Source organism: Pelodiscus sinensis, chromosome 6 (genome assembly GCF_052426305.1).
Source record: "Pelodiscus sinensis isolate ZL-2025 chromosome 6, ASM5242630v1, whole genome shotgun sequence".
In the NCBI taxonomy this organism is placed as follows: domain Eukaryota; kingdom Metazoa; phylum Chordata; order Testudines; family Trionychidae; genus Pelodiscus; species Pelodiscus sinensis.
Window position 1 is genome coordinate 98,217,359 of NC_143057.1, and position 27,935 is coordinate 98,245,293.

The 27,935-nt window shown below is 42.9% G+C and overlaps 1 protein-coding gene across 1 annotated transcript in view; it reads right to left on the reverse strand.

Moving 5' to 3' along the window:
- MTREX (Mtr4 exosome RNA helicase) overlaps positions 1 to 27,935 on the reverse strand; it is a 98,580-nt gene that overhangs the window by 56,693 nt on the left and 13,952 nt on the right. The window contains exons 7-15 of the mRNA XM_075932456.2: positions 22,357 to 22,447; positions 19,399 to 19,523; positions 16,450 to 16,548; positions 15,525 to 15,627; positions 15,225 to 15,356; positions 13,055 to 13,134; positions 6,969 to 7,079; positions 3,693 to 3,794; positions 1,495 to 1,620 (exon numbers count right to left, since the gene is read on the reverse strand). Of these exons, the coding sequence (XP_075788571.1) occupies positions 1,495 to 1,620; positions 3,693 to 3,794; positions 6,969 to 7,079; positions 13,055 to 13,134; positions 15,225 to 15,356; positions 15,525 to 15,627; positions 16,450 to 16,548; positions 19,399 to 19,523; positions 22,357 to 22,447 (969 nt within the window). The remainder of the gene's footprint in view (positions 1 to 1,494; positions 1,621 to 3,692; positions 3,795 to 6,968; positions 7,080 to 13,054; positions 13,135 to 15,224; positions 15,357 to 15,524; positions 15,628 to 16,449; positions 16,549 to 19,398; positions 19,524 to 22,356; positions 22,448 to 27,935) is intronic.

Consider the following 27,935-nt stretch of genomic DNA (forward strand, 5'->3'; position numbering starts at 1 on the left):
ACAATGCTCTTTATAAAAATACATAGTAATACTGGTGCCTTGACTACATCACAGCTGTGGTAATTGCCATTTAATTTAGAAAGAAACTTTAATTCCTGCTTAAATTAATGTTGCTGCTCACTATTAAACTGCTGTACTTCTCCCTAGTAATGGCTGTATTTCCATAGTGGACGAAGCAATTTCTATGCAATTGGTATAATTATAATTAGTATAATAGTTTGAATTTCTAAAATGTTTTGGAATGAGACAAAATATATAAATACGTGATTGTTTAATTTTTACTACTTGAAAGTTCTACAACTGCACTATACGCATTTCATTTTATTAAAACATGTTTGTGTCAAACAATTAACTATCCACTGGTCAAACAAATGCTCTGGATAAACAATATTAACTACAGTAAACTTCTGATAATCCGGCACCTTTGGGACCCAGGGGATGCCGGATTATCAGACATGCTGGACTATTGGAAGGGGGGGCTATGAGGGATCTGGGGTGGGGGGGATGCCACCCCAGATCCCTTATAGCCCCTTCTTCCAATAGTCCGGCTCTGCCCCAGGCATCCCTGATTCAGCCGCTGCTGAAACTGACCAGCAGCTGCTGAATCGGAGACGCCTGAGGCAGAGCAGCTGGGGTGCTGCTGGGTTGGGTCCGCAGCGCCACTCCTCGGGGCTGCGGGACCAACCGGGCAGCACCCCAGGTATCCCCAAGTCAGCTGCTGCTGAAACTGATCAGGGGCTGTTTCCAGGAAGATGGGGCAGAGCAGCTCTGCCTCGGGCTTCCTGGAGTCAGCCGCTGGTTAGTTTCAGTAACGGCTGAATCGGGGACACCTGGGGTGCTGCCCGGTTGGTCCCGCAGCCCCGAGGGGCAGCGCTAGGGGACCTACCCGGCAGCGCCCCAGCTGCTCTGCCTCCGGCTTCCCGGATTCAGCCACTGGCCAGTTTTAGCAGTGGCTGAATAGGGGAAGCTGGGGGCAGAGCAGCTCCAATGGTGCGGCTGCCCGAAGCACTTCTGGGTTCCTGATGGTGCCGGATCATCAGGAGTGCCGGACCGTCAGATGCCAGACCATCGGAGTTTTACTGTATATTACAGCTGAGATTCGCCTGCTTCTGAGTTTAAGAAAGAAGCTTGACAAATGTTTATAATAAGAAAATGCTCAAAGATTTGGAAGGTTTTTGATAAAAAGTCAAAGTTTATGGGTTGTTTTTTTGTTTTGTTTTTTTTTTAAACCAAGAAATATTTTACAGGCTACTAAAATTAATGATGTTTCAGTCAAATGCAACTTCTGAAATACTGAACTTATTCCTAATGCTTCTCTCGTAGGCCATTATTAGTCTGTATTAACTATCTGCGATTAGGTGCTGCAGGATTCTTTGTGCCACCATTTGAAGAGAAAGTGGAGTTTCATGCAAGGAAACTTTTCAAATGCATCACGTTTAATTCCATTCAGCTTTCATATCCACTGTATTTAAATAATCATAATGTTCAGTATACCTTAAGAAGTTGTTTGCCAATTGTTGGACTCATTTTCTCATCCACCATAAGAATTACTATTCCTCTGTCATCCATACCGCGACGTCCTGCACGACCAGACATCTGAATATATTCACCTGACGAGATCTAGAAGAACAAAACCCCCAAAACCACCCTTAATTCTTGTTGTAATTTAAGCGACAGAAATCAGGCAGCGGCGCATTGATCCAGTTGTATGTTACAATGACCAAGAATTGCATTACTAAATACGACAGAGTGGTAATAACAGATGTGAACTTTTCATTGTGAAGAAGCCCACAAGTCCACAACTAAGGGATTGTCTATAATGCCTCCCGGGGAGATGGTGGGGTGGGGAAGGGGGGTGAGGAGGATGTGAGCTGCAGTACACAGTAAAATGACGTACTGTAACTGCAGCTCAACTTTTCAGTTCGTACTGCAAATCACTTCTATTGCCCACATTGCAGGGTCATATAGTAGGGATGTTAGATACCATGTAATTAGTCACATAACATCTTAGTGGTTACATGATAATTCAATAGTCCTCAGGGGTGGGGCCAGTCAGTCCTCCCCCAGTCCCACTCCCCGCAAGCCCCTTGCCACCCTGTGCTGCTGCCTCTGTAGCAGAGGCAGGGAAACACAGAATGGCAGACAAAGCTGGTTCATGAGTGGAGCCAGTTTAAAAATCAGCTTCCCATGCAGACTGGCTGCCTACCGCCCTGCATGTCTGCTTCTGTCCCCAGGGACCACAGAACCCCCGTGGATAGGGACTGCTGCTGCAAAGCAGCCTCTGCCCGCGGTGGGCCCAGGGTCACTGCAGACCAAGGATGCTCCCTAGAATGTCAAGCAGCCTTGGTCCACAGGGAGGTCAGGCCTGCTACAGACAGAGGCTGCTTTGTGGCAGCCTCTCCTACCGCCCCTCCCCCCGTGCTGCTGCCTCAGATAGAGGCAGCAGCATGGGGGATGGGGCAGGCAGCACCAGCTCATGCATGCTCCACCCCCTGCCTCTGTAGGACAAAGCAAGAGAGGGGGCACGTGGGTCTGTAGAAGCAATACCCATGGGGAACGACTTGAAAGCCAGCTGCCTGTGTGTATCGGCTTCAGCCTACCCCCCCTCATCTCTACAATGCTGCCTCTTTATCCGAGGCAACAGCACAGGGGGGAGAGGCAGGCAGATTTGGTATTCATGGGGAACATGCTTAAAGCCACTCCTCATGCGCACCAGCTCCCCTGCCCCCAACTGCCTCCGAGACAAAGGCAAGAAGTGGGGGGGGGGGGATGCACGCAGTCGATAAGATTAAGGTTTATCGGTTGATCATATAGTTGACTACACATTAACATTAACAACAGGTGTGAAATAAAAGTGGATTGGTTAAACTGTATTACATCTCTGTGTGGATGGTCTCATTCAGAATTTAAATGACCTGAATTTGGTTGAAACTAAAAAAATTAAAAGCACTTTGATTCTGAATGCGAGTCCACATACAGGTTTAATACAATTTATCTAATCCACTTTTAGATAATACGGAAAAACCCTCTTGCATGACCTTGCATAGGAAAGCCTTTAGATGCCAGTGGTGGGTTATTTGTTTGTTTGAGGGGATGGGCGGTTATGCAGCGAATATATCGGGGCTACTGGGAGAGGAAGAGGTTAGTGAAAAAGTATAAACCCAAGTGTCTTTGGTATGCTGATAATAGCAAACACTGTATTTCCATCCTGATCAACTCAAATTGTGGTGGAGAGTGTCACCTAAGTGCCTAATGACTACTAGATTTTGCATTAGATTCTAGAAAGCTACTTTCTGAGATTTTTCATAGGAACGGGGAAAACAATCAATGATTTGCTGGGGAAAATTCTGACAGATCGTGTAGAATTTTTCAAAGTTTTTGGACATATAGATCAAGCCTATGTTTGGGTACCTTTTTGCTATTTTTACTAATATGAAGTGCATCTTTATGCATACCCTATAATAAACCTGGAGTTTTAAAGAGTACAGTTACAGATATGAACATTTTAATATAAATTGTAAATTATTTAAAAATTACATTGATTATGAACAAAATAGAGCTTTGATGTATGAATTTTTACTGCGGTGGATAAAGTGTCTCTAAAAAAATTCATTTCTCAAAACTATCTTCAATATAAATTTAAACAACTAAAATCACAAATTATTCATCAGTGTATGCTGAACTGCACTTACCCATCTGAAATCTTTCCCATCAAATTTACGGGCACTTGTGAACAGCACTGTCCTAGCCGGCATATTAATTCCCATAGCAAAGGTCTCAGTTGCAAATAAAGCCTAAATAAATAGAATATTAAACTACAAAATAAGAACTTTTAATCTGATAACATATAAATGGTTAGAAGTAGTTACTTAAGACTTTCCCACATTTTAATCAGATTTACAATGTACAATACATGCCTGAAAATGCAAACATTTATTCACCTGAACTGTTCATTACATTACATAAAATGCTGTCGTTATTTTTCTTAACGCTTGCAGTATCTTATTTATGATACTTAAGTATTTATGATACAGTACTTCTGTCCCCCTTCCTTATCTGGCAAAAGGAAAATATCCAGAGCACTAAAATCTGGAACAAGAACAATCTTTCCTCCCGCAGGAGAAACATATTAAATAATGTCTATGTATGCACACGTAAACTGGACAGAAAGCAAAAGTCTAAGAGATGAACCTTGCATTAAATATTGAACACCATGAAGTCAGTAGTCATTCTAAACTATTCTGTTAGTAAGACTTATCGTTTTGACCCAGATTCTGTGATCATTTAGTAACCTCAGCTCCCAACAGGATTTTTTGTTTACATCAATGCACCAGGAAGGTCTCTATTATTTAAACCTCTTGATCAAGCTGAGAATTTAAATATACAGGGAAAGGGTACGAAAAAAGACAGATGCGGGTGGGGGGGAGGGGGAACATACGACAAAAATGAGAGCACAGAATTCTTTCTTTCGCTGTTCTCTTTAAAATATTTTTTTTAATCTTTCAAACTTTATCACAACTTTGCCAAAATTACTGCAGATCAATTATATGAAAATTGATTTAAATTTTAACACATTATTTTAACCCAAAAAGTCAGCAATGGTACTTCAGTAATGAAAAATATAGACAAATTAGTGATTTACAAGCAATGCCTTCAACAAGAGCTTAGAATATTGTTCTTAAAAAAAAAAATCACAATTACAATATATGTGGGTACAGGTTGAGCCTCTTAAATCCAGAACTCTGGTCCTGCAGCATCCATGGTCATGATGCTGTTAGATCAGAGAGCTTCAGTGGCTGGGAGTGAGAGCTGGCCGGAGGCCAGCAGCCGGGATCCCCAGCCTGGGCCGGCAACAGAGGGGGTAGCAGTGGCCAGGGAGCCCCATCCCCAGGGAACCATGGCTAAGCGGGGCAGCAGCAAAGCCAGTGAGCCAGTGGGGTGCAGCAGAAGCAGGGCCACTGTAGGGAGCCCTGGCAGGACATGGCAGAAACAGGGCCACGAGCAGCTAGTGAGCTCCTTCGCTGGGGAGCCCAGCTGAGTGGGGAAGCAGCAGGATGGAGGTTGGGGAGCCCCAGCCAGCAAGAGGCATCTAAGCCCAAGCCATGTGGCAGCGAGCTGCTGGCCAGTAGTAGAGGGGCTGGAGCAGAGCCAGCTACAGGGTGGGGCAGCAGAAGACCTCCCAGTAAATTTCCTCATTCGTGACTGGTCAGGTTCCAAGGGGACCAGACCAGGGAGGTCCAACCTGTATGTAGTTGTAATTTCTGCTGGGAATATTTCTACTCTCCACCCCATAGTAGTAGCAACTATTTTCATTCCTTGAAAGCACTATTCATTTTAAGGCTTTTATTTTAATTAAATCTCAATACTGAGAGCTGAATTCAGCCTACAATAAACCTAGGATGAGTGCGGAGTATATAGACGATCAGCTACAAAGGTATTAAATAATGTGTTTCCAGTTTTGCTGTAGATGTGCTAGTCCCAGAAAAGGAGACAAACAATGTATGTGGAGAAATATCTTTTATTGGATCAACTTTTGTTGGTAGAAGGGACAAGCTTTCAAGCTTCAGAGAGCTCTTTTTCAGGTCTGGAGAAGGAAACTAGAGGATAAGATAAATACAAGATGGAACTAGGGATGTTAAATATCGGTTAATTGAATAGTCGAGTAACCGCATGAATTCTTATAGGTTACTCAATTATTCTATAGTCCTGGGAGGGGTCAGCAGCCAGTGCACCCCACTCCCAAGGAGCCCCCTGCAATCCCATTCTGTTGTCTCTGATACAGAGGCAGCAACTTGTCTGCGAGAGGAGCCAGCTTAAAAACCAGCTTCCCTCGTGGACCAGCGGCCTGTCACCCTGTGCTATTGCCTCTGATAAAGAGGCAGCAGCATGGGGTGGCAGCAGCCCTTGTCTGGGGGCAGAGAGTCAGCTCCTTGGACCCAGCGCAAGCTGGAACTGAGTTGGGCTGTCTGCTTGCCCAGCTCATAATACACTTTAAATGTAACACCACAGCAGGCGTAGGTCCCGGACCCGCTGCAAGCCAGGACTGAGCCGAGCTGCTGGCCAGCCTGCTAAAAAAATGTACTGGCAGGAGCATGGGGAAGAAATGCATGTAGTCTATATTATTAATCTATAAACTTTTGCTTATTGGTGGAACGAATTGTTAAGCATACGAGACTCAAACATGTTGTAAGAGACAGCTTAAAATGAAATGGACAATTAATACTTTTGAAGTTGTTGGACAATCAAGAGTTTGTAGGAAGCAAGGTGGGTTAACAAGTTGTTGTAATGGGTCATAAAACTAGTATCTCTGTTAGGTACATGATTTTTAGCGTCCAGCAGAGTTATGAATATAAATTTCCAGCCTGTCTTTTGAAGATGTGTAATTTTCCTACGACGACAATCTTATATTGAGCATTAGGGCTCCCGGCTTTAGCACAGGGAGAGGAAGGGGACTCTGATGCTGAAACCAGCATTACCAACACAACTAACCCCTGCTTCCTCCCACAACTGGGAACAGAGAGCTCCAATCCCCCGTAACCCATCTCCCACAGAAACCAGGAGCAGAGCTACAGGGCTCAAGCCCTTGTGCTCTCCTGGGTCTAAAGTCCTGAGTCCCTGTGCTCCCAAAGATCAGAATCCCCAAGACTCTAACCTCTGGCCTTAAGGCCCCCTTCTCCCTCCAGTGGCAGCCCCAACACTCTAGTGGATGAAGCACTGATGCAGTATAGTATTTGCTGCTTTTTTGGTTTGTTTTTTAAAGTCTGTGCAGTAGAAGCAACCTGACTGAGGACTTCTGGTTTTACAGGGTGTCGGTTAGATAGTACGTTTGTATCTCTGATGTTCGTATCTTTGAGGTTCTACTGCCCCACGATGCACTACTGTACATTTTCAAGTTAGACAAAGCTAAAATAATTATGAAAAATAAACACTCAGAATTGCACTTAAGTATAGAGATATTAACTATATACCTTTATCAATCCTTCAGAAAAAAGAATTTCAATTGTTTCCTTTAAAATTGGGAGCAAACCACCATGATGGATGCCAATTCCTCGCTTCAAAAGAGGAAGCACATGCTCAACCTGTGAACGTAAAGAGTAAACAAATATGTCTATATTGATATACTTTTAAAACAAAAAAGATAACAGTTGTGTGTAAAGCATTTAACAATTTTAAGTACAAAGAGACACAGACCTTTAATAAGTCAAACATTCACCCCCAATAAAGAGTGGTCAAAAGACAGGTCTGTTTTAGCTACTTGGTCTCACACCACAGATCACTTATAAGAGAAGTCTCTGAGCCACAAGACTTACTAGCATCTAGCCATTCAAAGTTAACCAGGAAAATTCTCTCAATTCACTGTGAAAGGGTATATAAGTGACTTTGGAAAGAAACAGAAGGCTCTACATTCTTGTGGTCCTTGAGCACTCACTGGAAATGGATGTGTTTATGTAGCCAAATAGAATGAGAACATATGGGATGTTTTGATATTTCCTCTCCCAGTCAGTGGAAACAGATATTCCCAAAGTCATGAATAGTATCCAGTGAAACAAACTTGACCCTGCCAGTATGCCCAAGTAGCACCTTACCTATTGCTTCCAAAGGAGAAGGAAAATAAGACTACTGAACTGATAAACTCATATATCCAGACTAGCAAATAAAAAAAAATGAAGACTATAATCACTGTCAATTTCAGCAAATCAGATCCCTTAGTTAGTCAACATTCTGAATACTCAAAGCTTTGTTCAAGGACATTCATTATGAGTTCTTCAACATGCTGAACATCATTCAACACTGTCTTACTGCTAATCACATTTCTAAATAATTTTTAAAATTTGAAAAGCTTCTCTAATAGTTTTCCTACCCACATGCAGCACTTTTGGTAAATCAATGTCTTCAAACACATATAAAAAAGGCTTTGTTTGGCTACCATTTGATCATAAATGTATAATCTCGAATTATCTTGTTCTATGAAAGCAAAATGTTCTGTTTGCAAACACTATGTAGTTCAAATTCTGAACAATTTAAATTATTTTAATCAAATCTAAGAGTCCAAAATTATTTTTAAGCAAATATACTCACTTGGCTAGCTTTATAAATTAGAACATGTTTTGTTCAGCTTCAGCGTCAAAAATTATCAACTTTTTTGTTTCTACCCAAAAACTGATCCAACTATTCTTTAAGGATTTGGTGTCTTTGTCTACAACAGACAAAATATCAACCTCTCTCATATCCCATGCATATAATTACATGGTTACAAGCATCATATCTATATCTCTGTGTGTATATCTAGAACATATATAACACACAAGCTACAGTTTAGGCTGTAAAATAGTTTCAATTTTTTCACCACTCTGAATGTCCATTTTCAATTGCTCTCAACTTTCCCAAAAACTCAAAGGCTGAACTTTCCCCATTGATAGTCTCAGAACAAAACTGATTTTTTAAGACCAGGAAATAAGAGGTGTAAACTACATTAAAACAGTTATGTAAGTTAAACGGACTAAAAAAATAAAAATCAATCTTTCTATTGTTCTGTCAGCTGTTCTTATAAACATAAGAATGGCTCTACTTTGAAAGCTATAACTCTGCATACTAGTAGTCCATAATAGAGAGTAGCATCTTTCTTAGGTTTTGAGGAAGATAAAGTAGTATAAGTGATAGAAAAATAATTTCTGAGCATGTTTACTGGTTATGTACACCAAGATTTTTCAACAGAGATCCTTATGAAGTCACATAAGGAAGTAAAGTTAACAGAAGTCAAAAGCTTCCTGTACTGCCTCAATGGCTTCATGTAGGCTAGGGACTTTCAGGAGATTTTTAATAAAAAAATATGAATCCATTATTTTAAGCAATTGTTACAAATGTATTCTTTTTACAGTATCAGAGGATGAAGTGGGTCTTTGCCCACGAAAGCTTATGCTCCCACATTTCGGTTAGTCTATAAGGTGCCACAGGACACCTCACCACTTTTGCAGATTCTTTTTACAGTATTTTACAAACTCAGTTTTTATATGTTTATATTTTTAATTGTAAAGATGCAACCATTGTTCTATAAATCTGTGTGCAGCTGCTCTGTTAACTCGACTTTACAAAATTGCAAATGCAAAATTTGGTAGAGAGTAGAGGATCAATATCACTCAGTGCATTTGAGCAACTGTAGATTAAAAAATGTTTTCCACCTATTTGGAGATGTACACCTTATTAAAAAGTCAGTCATTAAAAGTTACCTAGAAAATTGAGTACACGTCATTCTGGTAGCACCATGTGGAGTCAACCCTGGGGCAGTCAGTTCTTGAGATGGAGCTTGTGGATGTCAGGATGAAGAACATTGCCCTGGTCCTGAGACAGTATGTTCTGCCACTATAGAAGAGGAATCGAAGGAGCAGCTGATAACTGAGACAGATAAGGAAACCAGGTCTGCCTGGGCCATAGGAGTGCTACCAGAATGATTCTGGCTCTGTCTTGTTTTATATTCTTTATGACTTTGTTGAGGAAGATAAGAGGCAGGAAGACATAGAGGAGGTTGTGAGACTAACTGATTATCATGGCATCTCTCACTGAGTTCTTTCCCAGTCCTACTCTAGCACAGTACTTGAGGGAATTTAGCATTGTGGAATGTAGCAAATAAGTCTATGTTCACATAACCCCAACACTGGAAGATGGTATGTAGCACTTAGGGGTGGATCTCCCACTCATGTTTGTGGTGGAATATTTGACTGAGGTGGTCTGCGATAAGATTTTGCTTGCTTGTGAGATATACTGCTGATATGGCCATCCGACAGGGGATGCACCAGCACCACAAAGCTGTTGCTTCTTTGCAAAGATGGTATGTCCTGGCCCCGCCTTGGCATTTTATATAAAAGCTGTGTTAGTGAGAATACTCACTAACTTGCCATGAATTAGGGGAAGAAAATACTCACATGCTTTTCTTACTGTGCAGAGTTCTAGGACACTGATGTGTAAAACTGATTCTGGAGATGTCCATCTTCCATGGGTGCTGTAGTCAATCATGTGCACACCTGAGCCCTCCAGAGAAGCGTCTGTGGTTAGTTTGTTAAAAAAGGGATGCCTCTGCAGAGACTGTCAGCCTGCAGCCACCACCATATTCTTTCACCCTTTTGTAGAGCTCAGCTTGTGTAAGTGGTTTATGTGGCGCCACACTTGGAGGCACTGCATGTGTAATCTGGTGTAGGGGACCACATATGTTTTGAGGACGTGTGTCCAGGTACTTGTAAGCAGTGACGGCACTGCCCAGTACACAGTACCAGCACCTCCAGACGCAGTACCGGCACCTCTAGTCAGAGCTCAACAATTTTTCCCCTGGAGTACCAGCATTTTTATTTTTTAAACAAAAAAAGGACTGGTTGTAAGCACTGTCTGGTTAAGATTATGTGACTGTCTATAACTGTTTGAGCTAATGTGGCCAGTGAGTGGAAGTGTGTGCTGGTAGTGTGGCTTCAGCTTGTATGCAGTTGTGCCTATGAATTCTAACTTCTGGAATAGAGTAAAGATGTGACTTTTGGGTATTTTTCTGTAGGCCTAGCGTGTTGAATAGTTTAATTGACTTTGAAGTGGACTCCAGGGTCCTCTGCTCGGTATGAGTGACTATGAGGCAGTTGTCTAGATAAGGGAAGATTATTATCCCTGATTTTCTGAGATGAGCTGCAGCCACTGTAAAGGTTTTGAAAAAACTCTGGGCATTGAAGATAGGGCAAAGGGCAGGACTCAGTACCGATAGTGCTGGTCCTTCAGAGCAAACCTGAAGAAATTTTCTGAGACACAGTCAAATCGCTAGGTGAAAGCATGCATCCTGTAGGTCAGCCGTGGCCAACCTGAGGCTCGCAAGCCGCATGCGGCTCTTCCTCCCCCCAGGTGCAGCTTGCGAAGTACTCCTGTGGCTGCCCCTGCACCCTCAAAAACAGCCCTCTCCTCCCAGCTCCCTGTGCTGTCCTGGGCAGGGGAGCCATCCAGCACAGCCATGAAGGCTGTAGAAATAAAGATGGCGGCAGGAGCCTGCTGTGGCCCAAAAGCCTCAAAACCGTATTTAAATACAGTTTCTTAAAGGAGCAGTCTCCCCTCGCCCCCCTTTTATTTGCTCAACAACTTTTCCCTGGCTCTTTGCGCTGGAACCACTGCTATCTTGGCTCTTTGCCCAGAATGGGTTGCCACCCCTGCTGTAGGTCAAGGAAGGACGTCCAGTTTCTTTTTTCCAATGATGGAATTATCCTTGCCCATGTTAAAAGCATTGCTATTTTAGGTACCTGTTCAGCCTGCCTAAATCCAAAATGGGTCTCCAACCTCCTGATTTTTTGAATTTGAAAGTATCTGGAATAAAAGCTCTTTCCCCTCTAAAGTGATCGTATCAGTTCTATTGCCCCCCATCTGGAGTAGCTTGTGAATCTCTTGTTGGAGCAAGAGTCTCGTGAGAGAGGTCTCTGAAGAGGGACAAGGCAGAGGGCTGGAGGGAAGGCAAGGAAAGGAATCATGAGGTCTTTTGAGATTACTTCTAGAGCTCATCTGTCAGTAGTAAATTGGGACCAGGCACGGTAGAAGGGCTGTAAGCTAAAGCAGTACTGGTTGGCTGGCAGAAACAATGTTGAACCCTTGACCAGATGCTCAAAAGGTCTGTCTACCATTGGAGGACTGAGGTTGCCTGCATTTTTGTTGCCTCTTACAGCGTCTGAGGTCAAAGCTCCTCTGCCTCATGGAGTGTAGAGGCGATTTAGCTTCTTTTTAGGTTGAGGAACATACATGCCCAAGGTCTCGAGCATGTCTCGTAAATCTTGAGCATATGTAAAGAAGTGTCTGTTGTGGTAGAAAATAACTTCTCCCCCTCACAGGTGCGTATTCTACACCTCCTTAGGAAACCCATACAAGTGCAGCCCAGAGGCCTTATGCATGACCACTGACGTTGCAAGCAAGCATGTGTCCACCGCATCCAGTGAAGCCTGCAGCGTGATCATGGCTATGAGGACCCCTTCATCTACGTTGGATATGAATGAAGTTTTGTACTTCTCTGGCAGATGCTCAATAAAAATTGTCATTTTCTTGAAGCAGTAGTAAGTTTATTTTGCCAGCAATGCAGAATAATTAGCTATTCGTATCTGGAGATGCGAACAAATACAATTTTTGACCCAGGATGTCCAGCTTCTTCCAGTCCTTGTTATATGGCATGGACTTAAATCGGATTTATTTATCCCTGGTATAGACTACGTCCACCAAAATTGAGTTTGGAGCTTGAAGGGTAAACAGATATTCTGTCCCTTCAGCAGGAACATAGTACTTTCTGTCCGCCCCTCTTGGGGCTGGAGAAATGGAGGCTAGAGTCTGCTAAGCGTCTTTACTGGATCCAATATGGCCTCATTGACTAGCAGAGCTATTTTGGATGACGCTGATGCCTGGAGTATGTCAGTCAATTTATGTTGTATCTCAGGTACTTCCACGAGGGAAAATGTCCAGGGAATCGGCCACCTTCTTACGTAGGGTGAAAAGACTTGAAGTCGTCACCTACTGTAGGTGGAGGGAGCATTATAGACTCATCAGGGGAGGATCAGATAATGTGTGATGGAGGTAAGGTATCATCCTCCTGCGTCTCCTCAAGATCTTCTGTCTCCTCCTGAGTAGTGTCCAACCGGGTAGATCCAGGGGTTTAGGTACTGAAGCTATCACTTATGGTGCTGTGATTTGTGCGCTAAGGGGCCCCTACAGAACCCATTCTTGCCATGACTGTAAGACTGGAATGGGAGGGAACCATGAGAATGGTTACCACATCTGGGATTGGCTCTGATATTGTTGCTGCAGCTGGGAGGATGGCTTGGCTAGGAGTGGCATGGAAAGAAAGATTTCCTCCTCATATTTACTCTCTCTGGAAAAGAGTGGTGCCAAGTCTGCTGGGGCCCTCTAAGGTAGAGTATGGCATTTGCACAGGCACTCGGGGGGGGATATTGCTGCTATAAAGTTCCGATTATAAGCGCAGGGGCGCCAAGAAACCTGCAGTGGAGCGCGCACAGAGACACCCCTCAAAGAATTTTTCTTATGCAACCTCCTCACTCACCTGAGGGAGCTTTTTGTCTTCATCAGACAGACAGTCAATTGCATTATTAAATACTTCTTCAACCATCTTCTTTTCTTCATCTGAAAAAAGGAAACATGTATACATAAGAAAAAAAATTCCTGCAAATGCCAACATGTTGGTTTTGTAAACCATATCAAATATTGCTGTTAATATTTTAAAGGTTTCATTATAAAAAGTAATGCTGAAAATTGGAAAGTCAGCCTACATACTCAGCTAAAGAAAGTGACCTCTTAAAGTTAACTAGTTTATACAATTGAAACAGTCATTTCTCATTTAACACTATAGATATGTTTCAGAAAATGATAGTGTTAAGTGAAAACATGTTATGCTAAGTCAATTTTCCCATTGAAAATAATGGAAAAGGTGGGAGTTGCATTTCCAGCAGTGGTGTTTGTTGGGACCGGGACATAAGGTTGGGGGAGAAAGTGGACTGGGTTACAGCAGGGAGGAGAGGTGTTTGGCCCTGGGGAAGGAAAGGGGAGGAGAGGAGAGGGGGATTAGGTTGGGAGTATGCCCCTGTGACGGGTCTGCTGTGAGGGGGGAGGGAGAGGAATGGCGCAGTGAGCGGCGAACCCTCCGCCACTTTGCAGGGAGGTGAGGGAAGCCCCGCGCAGCCGCCAGTGACAGGCCAGCTGGGGAAACCCAACTGCTGTCCTGCAAGCGGGGGCAGAGGAGAGAGGGCAAGGCGTCCGGCGAGGGGAGTCAGTGGAGAATGGTGCGGCAAGTGGCAAACCCTCCACCGCTTTGCAAGGAGGCAGGGGAAGCCCTGTGCAGCTGCCAGCAACGGGCCGGCTGGGGAAATCATGTTATTCCAGCAACAGTCGTGTAATTCAAAAAACGTTCCCTGAAAAAAAAAATCGTGCTATCGTGAAAACGTGTTAAGAGGGCACGTGATAAATGAGGAATTACTGTACATAAGTTAACAATGATTGCAGTGTTTCGAAGCGGCAGTGCCGCACAGCTGATCCCAGGCTCAGCTGTGTGGCACTGCCATTTTGAAGTACCCCCTCTTCGCTGCCTCTATCTGATAGAGAGAGCAAGGAGAGGAGGGGGGGAATTGACTAGTCCTTAACATCCCTACTACACGCATTTCCCCCGCCAGTACATTTTTTAGCAGGCTGGCCAGGAGCCCATCTCAGTCCTGGCTCCCGCTGGGTCCAGAACCTACCCCTGCTGCAGCTCTGCATTTAAAGTGTCTTAGGAGCTGGGTGGGTGGGCAGGAAGCCCAGCTCAGTTCCAGCTTGCACTGGGTCTGGGAGCTCAGCCCTGCCCATGGACAGGGGCTGCTCCCACCTCACACCGCTGTATTCTGTGTCAGAGGCAGCAGCATGGAACAACAGGCAGCCGGTCTGCAAGGGGAGCTGGTTTTTAAATTGGCTCCCCTCGTGGATCAGCTCCAGCCTAATACCCCACGCTGCTGCCTCTGGGTGGCAGCAGGCTCCTTGGGAGTGGGGCCAGAGCACACTGGCTGCTGGCCTCATCCCCAGGGACTATAGAATAGTTGAATAACTGATAAGAATTCATGAGGTTAATCGACTAATCAATTAACCAGAACTTAACATCCCAACTCTAATGAAGGGGAGTGGAGAACCACTTGGCACATGACCAATCCTTTCTCTCTTTGTGCAACTGTTTCTGAAAGTAGCTGCACTATTACTGCTGTTCCAAGATGCACGGCAGGTAAAACTATGGGCATGTCTGCACAAATACTTACTTCATGGCAAATGGAGGTGTAAATCCTCAGTGCTCCAGTATGCCATGCATTAACTGTCTATGCAGACCTAGCTAATGGGTACTACAAATTCCCTAGTTGCATTGATGTATTTATTGTTCATTCAAACCACAGACCATCAATATGCACTAGAAAATTTAGAACACAGTAAGAGTCCACACAGAGAGCACTAGAGTACTGCTGAATGACTGTGTTTATATCCATGCCCTAAGGTTCAGAATTAAAAGCCTTCTCAACACTGTGCTGATTATATCTTTTCATGAGGCCAGCAATTTCCAACTACAATTAGCTTCCATATCTATGAATTGCAAGTCTACTTTTTCATATTAGATACAAAAATCTGAAACAAAGTAGAGAACTGACTAGAAGGCTCCTCACATCTTGTATGCAAATCCTCTACAACTTATTTATCCATACCTGTATTAAAGTCTAATTTTGTCATCTGAAGGGCATAGGCTTCACAATCTTTCTTACTGAAACTGAATATAATTACAGGCTGGAAATTCCTTTCCATGATCATTTTCACTATCTTAAATACATTTGATGGTCCTAGAAAGACAAAACATTATTTTAGAAGTTGCATAAGTAGAAAAGTCTCTTAATGAGAGGTAATCTAGAAAAAAGCACTGACAGCATTCTTGTTTGCAGTTTTAAAATAACTCAATTAATCTCTGTAGCATATAAGAATCATTTTAACATACAAGGTTTCAAACTCACCTTTTGTTCCTCCTTTCCTGCCCTTCTGGTCTCCTTTTGCTAAGTCACCTGCATCTCTAAGTACTTGCATTGCCGTGTTAAAGTTATCTTCTCTGAAATCACCCTAGAAATATATGTGCTTTTGTAAACAATTTCACTTTCCTAATTAAAACATTATAATTGGTCAAAATCAAGACATTTTAGATCAGATTAAAAAGCAAAAAACCCCTGATATTATTTATCAAAAAACTAAAGTACGTACACTACCACAAGTTAGCCCGCAACCCCTTTTATGGGGGGAATGTAGAAACACATTTGCATGCAAGAATATAAACTTACAAAGAAACAGTATACCATGCTGTCAATATTTGGGTCTGTATTGATACTGACAACTGCTGGACCCTGAATCATTAGTAGCCTTATTTGAGTCTAGTCCAGCTCCCAGTGACATTAAGCTGGTATGAGATGTGTTTTAAGATTTTGTAATTCTGGATCATGAAGGGCTGCTTTTTGTTTGTTTCTTTCTTTCTTTTTAAAGTTTTTTTCACATCCGGGGAGAAACGGTGTTTTTAAAATAAGGGAAAACTGTGGAGATAATGAAGTCAGTTCCTCATGAAGGGTAAAGCTCCTACTCAAACTCTTGAGCACCTCAATGTTGCACATAATACCAATCTGAGTTACGGGTAACTAAATAAAATAATTGGTGTCCCATACAACTGTGATATTTAACAGCACTTCGGAGTACAATGGTAAGGAATTTGTTGTTCATTTAATTTTAAAAAGGGGAGAAAGAAGCTTTCCCACAAAGTCATTTTGTCTGTCAAGCAGGATAAGATACGTTGTATCAGTGGTCACAATTAAAATTCAGTGTCAAATGTTAAAAAGAACAGTCTAATAATTATTAAAAGCACAGACAATCTTTCAAACAAACTGGAAAATGTCTCACATTTTCATCAACCACAAGGTGGAGTCCATCCCCTCCTGCTGGGAAGATATAATGTTGCAGAGGAGTAGGTCGATAATCTGTGTAAATGACATGGCAAGGCTGGGGAAGGAGGGGAACAAAAACGATTTACTTATCGTTATAATACATTTTAACATGGTATTATTCAGGCAATAAGTATGCCCCCTTGACCACAGTCTAGAAACACTTTCCAGAGAAAAATAAAAAATATTTTAAATCTCAGCATAATAAAAGATTGTGATTAGCCACACTTCTCTTATTACAGTACAACCAATGTTTGCTTTAGCCTCCCATACATTACTGTTATAGCAGTATTTTAAAAAGGCCTGGCTACCAAGACTAAGGGATTATGTGCACAGTGGACAATGCACCGGTTTTATGAAAACACTGCTACAGTGCAGCCACGGTCCCAGAATGCATTTAGAACAACTTTGCTTAAAAGCATAGTATACGAAGCCACACACTGAAAGTTCCACTGTTCTGTAGCAGTGTCCATATGAAGAGCTACTGTGCAACAAACTCTGGCATGCTGTAGGTTTGAACCCTGGCTTACCATATATAACTAGTGAGAAGGACAAGCCCTGACAAAAGTCAGGGCTAATACATATTATCCAAAATAAACTTGTATAGTACTAACAGTGACTCCTGAGGAAGAAAAAAAAATATATACAGGCAGTCCCCGAGTTACGCGGATCCGACTTATGTCGGATCCGCAGTTACAAATGGGGTTTGCTCTGCATCTCCCTGGTCTGCTGGAGACCAGCAGACCAGGGAGACGTGGAGCAAAGCCACGGAGCACGTGGGCAGCCCAGACGCGCCGCGGCTTTCCCGCTGTCGGCGTCCTCAGAGGCTTTGCTCCCCGTCTCCCTGGTCTGCTGGTCTCCAGCAGACCAGGGAGACGGGGAGCAAAGCCGCGGAAGACCCGGGTGGCGGGACCACGGTGCGTCTCGGTCCGCCGCCCGCGTCTCCCTGGTCTGCTGGGTGGGGGGGGGGCGCAGCTAGTACGCTCACCCCCCACCCCCCAGCAGACCAGGCTTTTCTCTGGACGCCTGTGGTAGAGCAGCTGGGGCGCTGCCGGTTGGTCCCGCAGAGCTGCTCTGGGCGCTACTGGACCAACCCGGCAGCACCCCAGTTGCTCTGCCCCAGGCGTCCTGATTCAGCCGCTGCTGGTCAGTTTCAGCAGCGGCTGAATCAGGACGCCTGGGGCAGAGCAGCTGGGGTGCTGCTCTGCCCCAGGTGTCCCCAAGTCAGCCGCTGCTGAAACTGACCAGCGCTGACTACAGGAAGCCCGAGGCAGAGTTGCTCTGCCCCGCGCTTCCTGGAATCAGCCGCTGATCAGTTTCAGCAGCGGCTGACTTGGGGATGCCTGGGGTTCTTAAGTTGAATCTGTATGTAAGTCGGAACTGGCGTCCAGATTCAGCCTGTTGAAACTGATCAGAGGCTGATTCCAGGAAGCCCGGGGCAGAGCAACTCTGCCTTGGGCTTCCTGTAGTCAGCCGCTGGTCAGTTTCAGCAGCGGCTGAATCTGGATGCCAGTTCCGACTTACATACAGATTCAACTTAAGAACAAACCTACAGTACCTATCTTGTACGTAATCCAGGGACTGCCTTTATACAAATACTTTTCAAGAACACATAAGCTCAGAGTGAAATCCTCAATTACTGGAGGGATATAGCAGTAAATAAGTCTTCATCCAAATGTAATGGTTACAAAGAAATCCTGTGACTCAACAAACACTAAGACCTACCAGAATATAAAAATGAAAACAAAACAAACATAAAAATCTCCTACTTCCATTTCCACTTACTGTTACACATTGCAAAAAAGTTTGCATTATACATACCCCCCCCTCAAAAAAACCCACAGAATATTCCTTTTATAAAAGATTAAAAGATTGTTGTGAACTTAAAAATTGTGTTCTACCACCAGTTTTATTTTCCAAGATTATGTCTAAACAGCAACATTACTTTGGAATAAATAACAGTGCACATCTACACTACAAGCCTTTTTTTTTTTTAAATAACATGTTGCTGGAGGACTTCTTTTACTCCAACTCCTGTAACCCTCATTTCAGGAGGCTTAAGGGAAGGTCAAAGGAAGAGTGCTCTTCCCTCGACTTCCTGCTGTGTAGACAGTGCCAAAAGCCGAATTAAGCTACTTCGACTTAAGCTACACAAATGACATAGCGAGGTTGTGTAGCTTAATTCAACTTTAGCCTTGCTATGCAGACATACCCTCAGTTACTAGAATTGGGCTGTTGAAACTGAGCATTTTTAATCCAACTCATATTTCACAATGTTTTTCACATTTTGTCGTTTAGATAACTGAAAAAATACCAGTACTATACTTTTCTATTTTTACTGTCCTTCCCATCCAAACATTCTTGTTGTTTATGGCCTCTGTTCTGCTGTGTTTCGGATGCAAACCCTACTGGGAAGCATACTGTTTGTTTAGAACCGTGGTCACCAACCAGTAGATCGCGAGCTACCGGTAGATCTCAGGGGCTCTAAGAGTAGCTCTTGAGCCCTCTCTGAACTGCGCACCTGTGCAGTACATTTACATTAGATTTCCTCATGTAATGTAGGCGGGGCTTCAAGGAAGGGGCGGGGCAGTAGATCTTTGCCTGTTCTGAGACTTAAAAAGTGATCTTGGGTGTAAAAAGGTTGGAGACCACTGGTTTAGAACAACTCCCACCATTGAGATTTAAAATATATAATCACTTATTTATATTGTTTTACAAAAATCTATAAACAGTAGATTTGTTTTCATATAGTCAAAATGGTGTGCCAATTTTAAGTTGACATCTCTTTAATTTAAACTGTGAAAACACCATAACCCATCTAGGTATAGGGTTCCACACATTTATTAGATAGTCCAACTTTTGAGGTGGAGATCTTGTGGATGAGTCCCCACTAACAATAATTCCAAACCTGTTTATGAAGATGGCAAATCCACTCAGCAAACTGGCGGGCATTCGGAATAGTGGCAGAAAGAAACACATAGTGAACATTGTCAGGTAGCAAAATAATGGTCTCCTCCCATACCACACCACGTTCTGAAAACAGAAGATACAGATGGCAAATTGTATGAAGGCCCCACAAACTTCCCTTCCTCCTCTCGCCTCAGTTCAGAAGCTAGAGTACAGAAGAATATACAGAAATCAAAAGATGACTTCTTCCTTCCCAAAGGAAATGCAGACATTAATGCACAAATCTTATTATGCATTTATGCAACATCTTCTCACACTTTCTGCAACTCAGTCTCACCAGCAAGCCCACTCCTGAAGGAAAAGGGATATTGATTCAAATGATGATCTGATGGAAAAACCAATATTTGTTCTTGTTCTACTTACAACTTTGGCCTGAACCCAGCAAAAAAGTTAGATAAGGTTACAGGGGTGTGGGATGGTGACACAGTGCTGGTTAACAGCACCTACTTAGTTCTGAGGGTAATCAAACTGGTCATTGAAGCTCTAAATTACTCCAGAGCAGAACATAAGGAAAAGCTGTGCCTAACTGATGGGCCAAGGAGCACAAGAGGCTAATTAGGCAGACGGTACAACAGGCACAGCAAGGAAGCAGGCAACACACCCCTGCACCTTTCTTCCCTGTGACTCTCCCAGTGTGTAGATGTAATGCTATCCAGCATACAAGACGGTGGGAATCAAGATAGTAAGTAAATGGTATTACGTGTTTTCCCAATTAAAAAAATCTGAGCTGTTTATGGACTGGAGTAGAGGCAGGAGCAAGTGAGCCATGCCATAGATGAGTAGAGCCCTGTGAATCTGCAGCTATCTGGTTCATATCCATGGATCAGATCACTTTCGTTTTCAAACCATTTTTGCAGATAGTGGTGTGGATGCAGATTTAACGGGCGCAGGGCTCTAAAAATGGAAGTAGGGGTTATTTATTTGTTTAGCTCTAAGGGCTTGTCTAGACTACATCCCTCTGTTGAAAGAGGAACGTAAATGAGCCCAATTGAAAGTGCAAATGAACCAAAGATATAAAGATCCAGCACTTCATTTGCATATTTGTGTCCGATCGCTGTTCCAAAAAAAAGTGTGTCTAAAGTGAAACCGCAGTCTAGAGAAAAACAAAAAAAAGTACTCATTTTTTCAGGAAGCACAGCTCTTGCGCAAAAACAGCTGCTAATTAATTAGGCAAATGAAGCACGGCAATATTCTACTCTGCGCTTCATTTGCATAAGCTTTTGCAGAAAAAGGCTGCAGTCTAGACATAGCCTACGGGGGGGGGGCGCGGGGGGGGGGGGAGACTATAAAGCCCCAGCAGGGTTTGTTCCCGGCCCCAGGAGCTAACCCTGCTGCAGCTCTGCCTTTTAAATGTATTAAGAGCTCCTAGGCTCTTAATACATTTAAAAGGGAGAGGCATAGCTGAGGGACCAAGTGTGAGCCAGGAATCAGCTGATTCCCAGCTCATGACTGGTCTCTCCACCACACCCTGCCTCCCTGCCCCTCTGCAGAGACAGTGCTGGGGGGAGCCAGCTTTTAAGCCAGATCCCTCCCCCCGCCACCATCAGCTCCTGCTGCTCCTCAAATGCCTCCCTCTGATAGAGACAGTAAGGGTGGGGAACAACTAGCTGAGTCACTATTCCACTACCCGCTAAGCACATACTTGTCGGGTAGTTGACTAGTTGCTTACATAACCGTCTTCTTTTTCCAGCTACTGCTCAGGGAGGGTGTCTGCCCCTCATGCTGATGGATATGGGCAGCAGCATCTCTGAGTTCACCGTGAGTGGGTGCATCCCTTCTGCAAGTATTCTTGGAGCTTCTCCAGAGTGTGCTGTCCCCTTCCTTACCCCTCTTAGTGCAAGCTGCCTGCAAGCTGTGGGCATGGCAGGCAGTGAGCAGGGGCTCCTCTGGGTGGCATGTAGCATCAGCATATGGGATTCCCAGAAGCCTCCTTGGGCCTGGCTTCTCTGTAGCCTTCTGACAGAGCACACCCAAAAGGAGCACCAGCTGCCTAAGCCTTGTTCACCAGTGAATGTGGGAAAGTTAGGCTCGGTGTCTCTGGCTTGCAAGGAATTTAGTCCCATATTTCTTTGCCAGATGGAGGGCAGGCAACCTCCTGCAGACTTGATTTGCCTCCTCTTTGGCAAAGGGGGGAGTGGAGGAAGGGAGGTATGTCTGTGGTAAAGGAGGGTGGTATTACCTAACCATGAAACAATCATTCCCAAAGCTTTGAAATCTTCCTATCTATTATTGTTTGGCTTGGGAGCTCTGTTTCTGAATTTTTTTCCTTAATATGAACAGAAGCAACAAACCCAAGCCAGCTACAAAAGTTCTTCACTTATTTATTTAAAGGAACTTTCCTGCATTTACTTTCAGCTGGCCATAAGACACTAAAAAAGCAGCACGCAATGTGACACTTCCAAAGCCCTCCTCCACAATGCCCCTTTGAGAGCCCGCTCCATCCCTTACCCCCAAAATCCCTGCCTTTGCACTGCTTCTTCCCTACAGAACCCTGCCCCCACCCTTCGCTCTCCTATCTCTGATCCCTCAAGATGGTTTGCTACTGCAGGTGCAGATAGGGATAGAGCAGCAGTTCCCAACCTTTTTGAGATGGAGATCCATTTTGACAATTCGGGAAGACTTGGTGACCCAAGGCAATTCAAAAACAGGGGGAGGAAGAGGGGCAGAGCCACCTGGGGAGACACCTGGCAACCCTTTTAAAATGTAATGACGACACATATTTGGGTCCCGACTCATAGGTTGGGAAACCCTAGGATAAAGGTAAAAGATGACTAGCAGATGTCAGATCGGATCACAGGCTGATCCTAGCAGACATGGATCTACACTTTTGTGTCAATGTAGGGATCTACAGATGGAAAGAAAAATATACAACTTATTTCAGAGAAATTGTACACCATACCTGAGTCTCTCATATAATGTATTTCATCAAATATAACCCAAGCAACTTCTCGCATAACCTCAGAACCTCTGTAGAGCATACTTCTCAAAATCTGAAGAAAATAAAAGGGTGCAAGTGATGCAACTAGCACTTAGAGATCATGTATATTCAGAAGTAATAATTAACAGCTCTTGCTTTCAAGGACCTCTTTAAGAAAGTTTCTCATAGAGATGTCTGGTTCATATTCACATGCTAATATGTAACCTTAATTTGCAAATAAAAATCTACACACTTAGATATAGGCTCTAAGAAAAGTACCTAATCGGTATCAAGCTGCTCCCAGCAATAATTATAAGATACGCTTTACAATCATCTAACTCTAATCATGTAACTCAGCAATATGATCTGAACCTGTTCCCTCTGAGATACAGTGAAGAAACAAAGGGCTAAATTTATTATCATTACTCTGATTCTCCACTTGATTGTGTGTTACCACTAGATTTCAGGACAAGTTCAGCTGAATGTTCTTTTAAACCTTCACTTACCCAAAAGATGCCACAAAGGTAATTACTATGTTAAGGGGAAATACTGTAAAGTCTAAAAGATCTTCTCATTCAAGTTTCTCTACTAAAAATGATTTACTTCTTTGAAGTGATTTGTACTTATTCCCACTTTTAGGAATCTATTGAACAGTACAACTCCCCCAGGAAGGTAGACTGAGAACTTTTCACTCAACAGAAGTTACAGTATTGGTCTCCCAGAATAAGCATTAGACCTAGATGTCAAGCTGAGGGAGCAGTGCTGTGTAAGGCTGTGTCCAGACTCAGGGGTTTTTTCAAAAAAAGTAGCCTTTTTTCAAAAAAACTTCACCTACGTCTAGACTGCAGCCGCGTTCTTTCGAAATTAAATCGAAAGAACGCGGCTTTTCTTTCGATGGCGGTAAACCTCATTTCACGAGGAAGTACGCCTTTTTTCGAAAGTGCTCTTTCGAAAAAAGGCGTTCTTGAATACCAACAGGGCTTTTTAGAAGGAGAGCATCCAGACTCACTCGCTGCTTTCTTTCGAAAAAGCGGCTTGCTTTTTCGAAAGTTCCGCTTGCAGTCTAGACGCTTTTTCGAAAGAGGCTTGCAGTCTAGACATAGCCTAAATGTATACAGTGAATTGCAGATCTGTGTTCTGCAGACTACGTAATACTGACATCTTAGAAGACTTGTAATCAATGCTGTCTTAGCCACAGTGGGGTGAGTCATAAGGTCCAGAGAAACTGACATGCAAGATAGCATATAATATATCAAAGTGCTCAATTTCCTGATGCAGAAGATAAATGGAAGTAGGATTCCTTTAAAAAAAATGGATTCACGAAAGCTATACATATTCTTGCTAAATTTAAGTACTTTAGTTCTTCCCAAATAAAAACCTTAAGTCCTCAACATCTAAGGTATGGACTCCTAATTTTCCCCAGGTGATAATGAAATTTTGAAAAGACTATCAGGAGAGCAATAATCTGAGTCAGGTGGAATTCAAACCACCACTTTTATATAAGCCTGGATTACTTAATACCTGTAAAATATGGAGACAAGAAATCAGCTATTAGAGTATATAACACACACTTTTCTTGCAGATATAACTGATTAAAAATACTGTCTTTAATGACAGGTAGAATCTTCAAAGGTCTCAAAAGAAGAGTCCATCAAACCAGTCTGCACCATGTTAAAATACCATTTGCAATGGCTTTTTTGACAAGTGGGAAGATTGACCTTTGAGGAATCTTGTGACTTCTCTAAAAACAGAAGAACTGTTTGCTGACATATATGGTTAGAATGTACCCAATTGCACTCCATAGAAAAAGAGAAGAGGTTAAGAGGCCACATATAATAATTAACCTAAAAATAGTATATGGATGTAGTATGGACACAGATTAGACGCTCACAGAGAAAGCCATTTCAGAGCAGAGGGCTTTTTGGACTAAGGTAAAATTTCCCTACACTTCCACAGAGCACGTCAGGACAAAATTAGGCTGTCTCCTGTGAATAAAAAAACAAGGTGAACTGAGATGTTCAGATGTTCTTCCTGAAAGACCCAATTAGACGACACCACTAAGGAAAACAGGAGCTTCATGGTAAGATCCATGCATCAACATAGTCTAGACCAGTGTTTCTCAACCTTTGTTTGTGGTGAGCCCCTACTTGAAAAAATGTGTCCCCTTGCTTTAAGCTGGGGGATGGGCTTCAGAAAAAACACAAAGCTGCTGCTGCAGGCTGGAAATGTATAATCTTTACACAATAAGAAGCAAGCCAGACTTCCCCAGACAGAAGAAACAACAGGGATGTGAATCCACTTCTGGAACCACAGTGAAGCATGAGAGATACTACTGAAGTAAATTCTTAAATGACTTGACTGGCCATGAAAAAGATTGAAGGATCATACGTCTAGAATAAAAACTTACCGTGCAATTAGGCCCACTACCTAACGTTTACTAACAGTAAATACGGAAACATTACCATTAATCTGCAGCTAGCTGAGAAAAGGAAGAAACTGTGATAGTTGAGGCCACATCGCTCTTTTACAATCTAGTTCTAAAAAAAATCCATACTTTAGAAAGGAAAAACATGCAGCCCTATTAGGCACTGCTTTCCAGAAGTTTCTTAAGGCTGTGCAGTTCCTGGGACATCTTTAAAATGTGAATGCAAAAATCGTTTCAAAGTACAGGTTGAACTGAGTGATTGGGCAACAAAATGGCAAATGAAATTTAATGTGGATAAGTGTGAAGTAATGCACATCAGGAAAAATAACCCCAACTATACGTACAGTATGATGGGGGCTAATTTGGCTACGACAAATCAGGAAAGAGATCTTGGAGTTATCGTGGACAGTTCTCTGAAAACTTCCATGCAGTGTGCAGCGGCGGTAAAAAAGACAAATAGGATGCTAGGAATTATTAGGAAAGGGATAGAAAATAAGACCCAGAGTATTTTACTGCCCCCTGTATAAAACTATGGTACACCCACATCTTGAAATCTTGAATACTGTGTACAGATGTGGTCTCCTCACCTCAAAAAAGATATTTTGGCCTTGGAAAGGGTTCAGAAAAGGGCAACTAAAAAGATTAGGGGTTTGGAACGGGTCCCATATGAGGAGAGGTTAAAGCAACTGGGACTTTTCAGTTTAGAAAAGAGGAGACTGAGGGGGGATATGATAGAGGTCTATAAAATCATGAGTGGTGTGGAGAGGGCCGATAAAGAAAAGTTATTTATTAGTTCCCTAAATAGAAGAACTAGAGGACACCAAATGAAATTAGTGGGTAGCAGGTTTAAAACTAATAAAAGAAAGTTCTTCTTCACACAGCGTGTAGTCAACCTGTGGAACTCCTTGCCAGAGGAGGCTGGGAACTATAATAGAGGTTAAAGAGAAGCTAGATAATTTCATGGAGGTTAGGTCCATAAAAGGCTATTAGCCAGGGGATAAAATGGTGTCCTTGACCTCTGTTTGTCAGAGGCTGGAGAGAGATGGCAGAAGACAAATCACTTGATCATTGTCTTCGGTCCACCCTCTCTGGGGCACCTGATGCTGGCCACTGTCGGCAGACAGGATATTGGGCTAGAAGGACCTTTGGTCTGACCCAGTACGGCCGTTCTTATGTAATATGGGACTCAGGTCCGGCAAGACCTGTGGTCTGGAAAGGCCATAGATGTTACTGGACCAAAGAGCCCAGAGACTAGGAATGGGAGCCAGCTTGGAGACACATGGGCTGGAGAGTCAAAGGGAATTAAAACCAATAGTAAAAGGTTTTATAGCCATATAAATAGGAAAAAAACAATAAAATAAGAAGTAGGACCACTAATTACTAAGGATGGAGTGGAGATTAAGGATAATCTAGGAATGGCCCAATATTTGAACAAATACTTTGCTTCAGTCTTTAATGAGGCTAATGAAGAGCTTAGGGATAATGGTAAGTTAACAAATGGGACTGAGGATAAGGAGGTAGATATTACCATATCCGAGGTGAAAGCCAAACTTGAACAGCTTAATGCGAGTAAATCGGGGGCCCAGATGGTCTTCATCCAAGAATATTAAAGGAACTGGCACATGAACTTGCAAGTCCATTAGCAAACATTTTTAATAAATCTCTAAACTCAGGGGTTGTACCATTTGACTGGAGAATTGCTAATATAGTTCCGATTTTTAAGAAAGGGAAAAAAAGCGACCCGGGTAACTATAGGCCTGTTAGTTTGACATCTGTAGTATGTAAGATCCTGGAAAAAATTTTGAAGGAGAAAGTAGTTAGAGACATTGAGGCTAATGGCAATTGGGACAAATTACAACATGGTTTTACAAAAGGTAGATCGTGCCAAACCAACCTGATCTCCTTTTTTGAGAAAGTAACAGATTTTTTTAGATAAAGGAAATGCAGTGGATCTAATCTACCTTGACTTTAGTAAGGCATTTGATACAGTACCACATGGGGAATTATTGGTTAAATTGGAAAAGATAGGGATTAATATGAAAGTTGAGAGGTGGATAAGCAACTGGTTAAAGGGGAGACTACAGCGGGTCATATTGAAAGGTGAACTGTCAGGTTGGAGGAAGGTTACTAGCGGAGTTCCTCAGGGATCAGTTTTGGGGCCAATTTTATTTAATCTTTTTATTGCTGATCTTGGCACCAAAAGTGGAAGTGTCCTAATAAAATTTGCAGATGACACAAAGTTGGGAGCTATTGCCAATTCAGAAAAGGATCGGGATATCATACAGGAAGATCTGGATGATCTTGTAAATTGGTGTGATAGCAATAGGATGAAATTTAATAGTGATAAGTGTAAGGTTATGCATTTAGGGATTAATAACAAGCATTTTAATTATAAGCTGGGGACACATCAGTTGGAAGTAACAGAGGAGGAGAAGGACCTCGGAGTTCTGGTTGATTATAGAATGACTATGAGCCGCCATTGTGACATGGCCGTGAAAAAGGCTAATACAATCTTGGGATGTATTAGGCGAGGTATTTCCAGTAGGGATAAGGAGGTGTTAGTGCCATTATACAAGGCATTGGTGAGACCCCATTTGGAATACTGTGTGCAGTTCTGGTCTCCCATGTTTAAGAAGGATGAATTCAAACTGGAACAGGTACAAAGAAGGGCCACTAGGATGATCCGAGGACTGGAAAACCTGTCTTATGAAAGGAGACTCAAGGAGCTCGGCTTGTTTACTTTAACCAAAAGAAGGCTGAGGGGGGACATGATTGCACTTTTTAAATATATTAGAGGGACAAATACCAGGGAGGGAGAGGAATTATTTAAGTTTAATACCAATGTGGACACAAGAACAAATGGATATAAGCTGGCTAGTAGGAAGTTTAGACTTGAGATTAGACGAAGGTTTCTAACCATTAGAGGAGTGAAGTTCTGGAACGGCCTTCCAAGGGAAGTAGTGGGGGCAAAAGATCTATCTGGTTTCAAGATTAAACTAGATGGGTTTATGAAGGGGATGGTTTGATGAGATAACAGGATCTTGGTATCTAATTGACCATTCATTATCAGTGGGAAATAGGTCATTGGAGGGATGATAGGAGTTACTATAGAGAACTTTCTGGGTGTCTGGCTGAT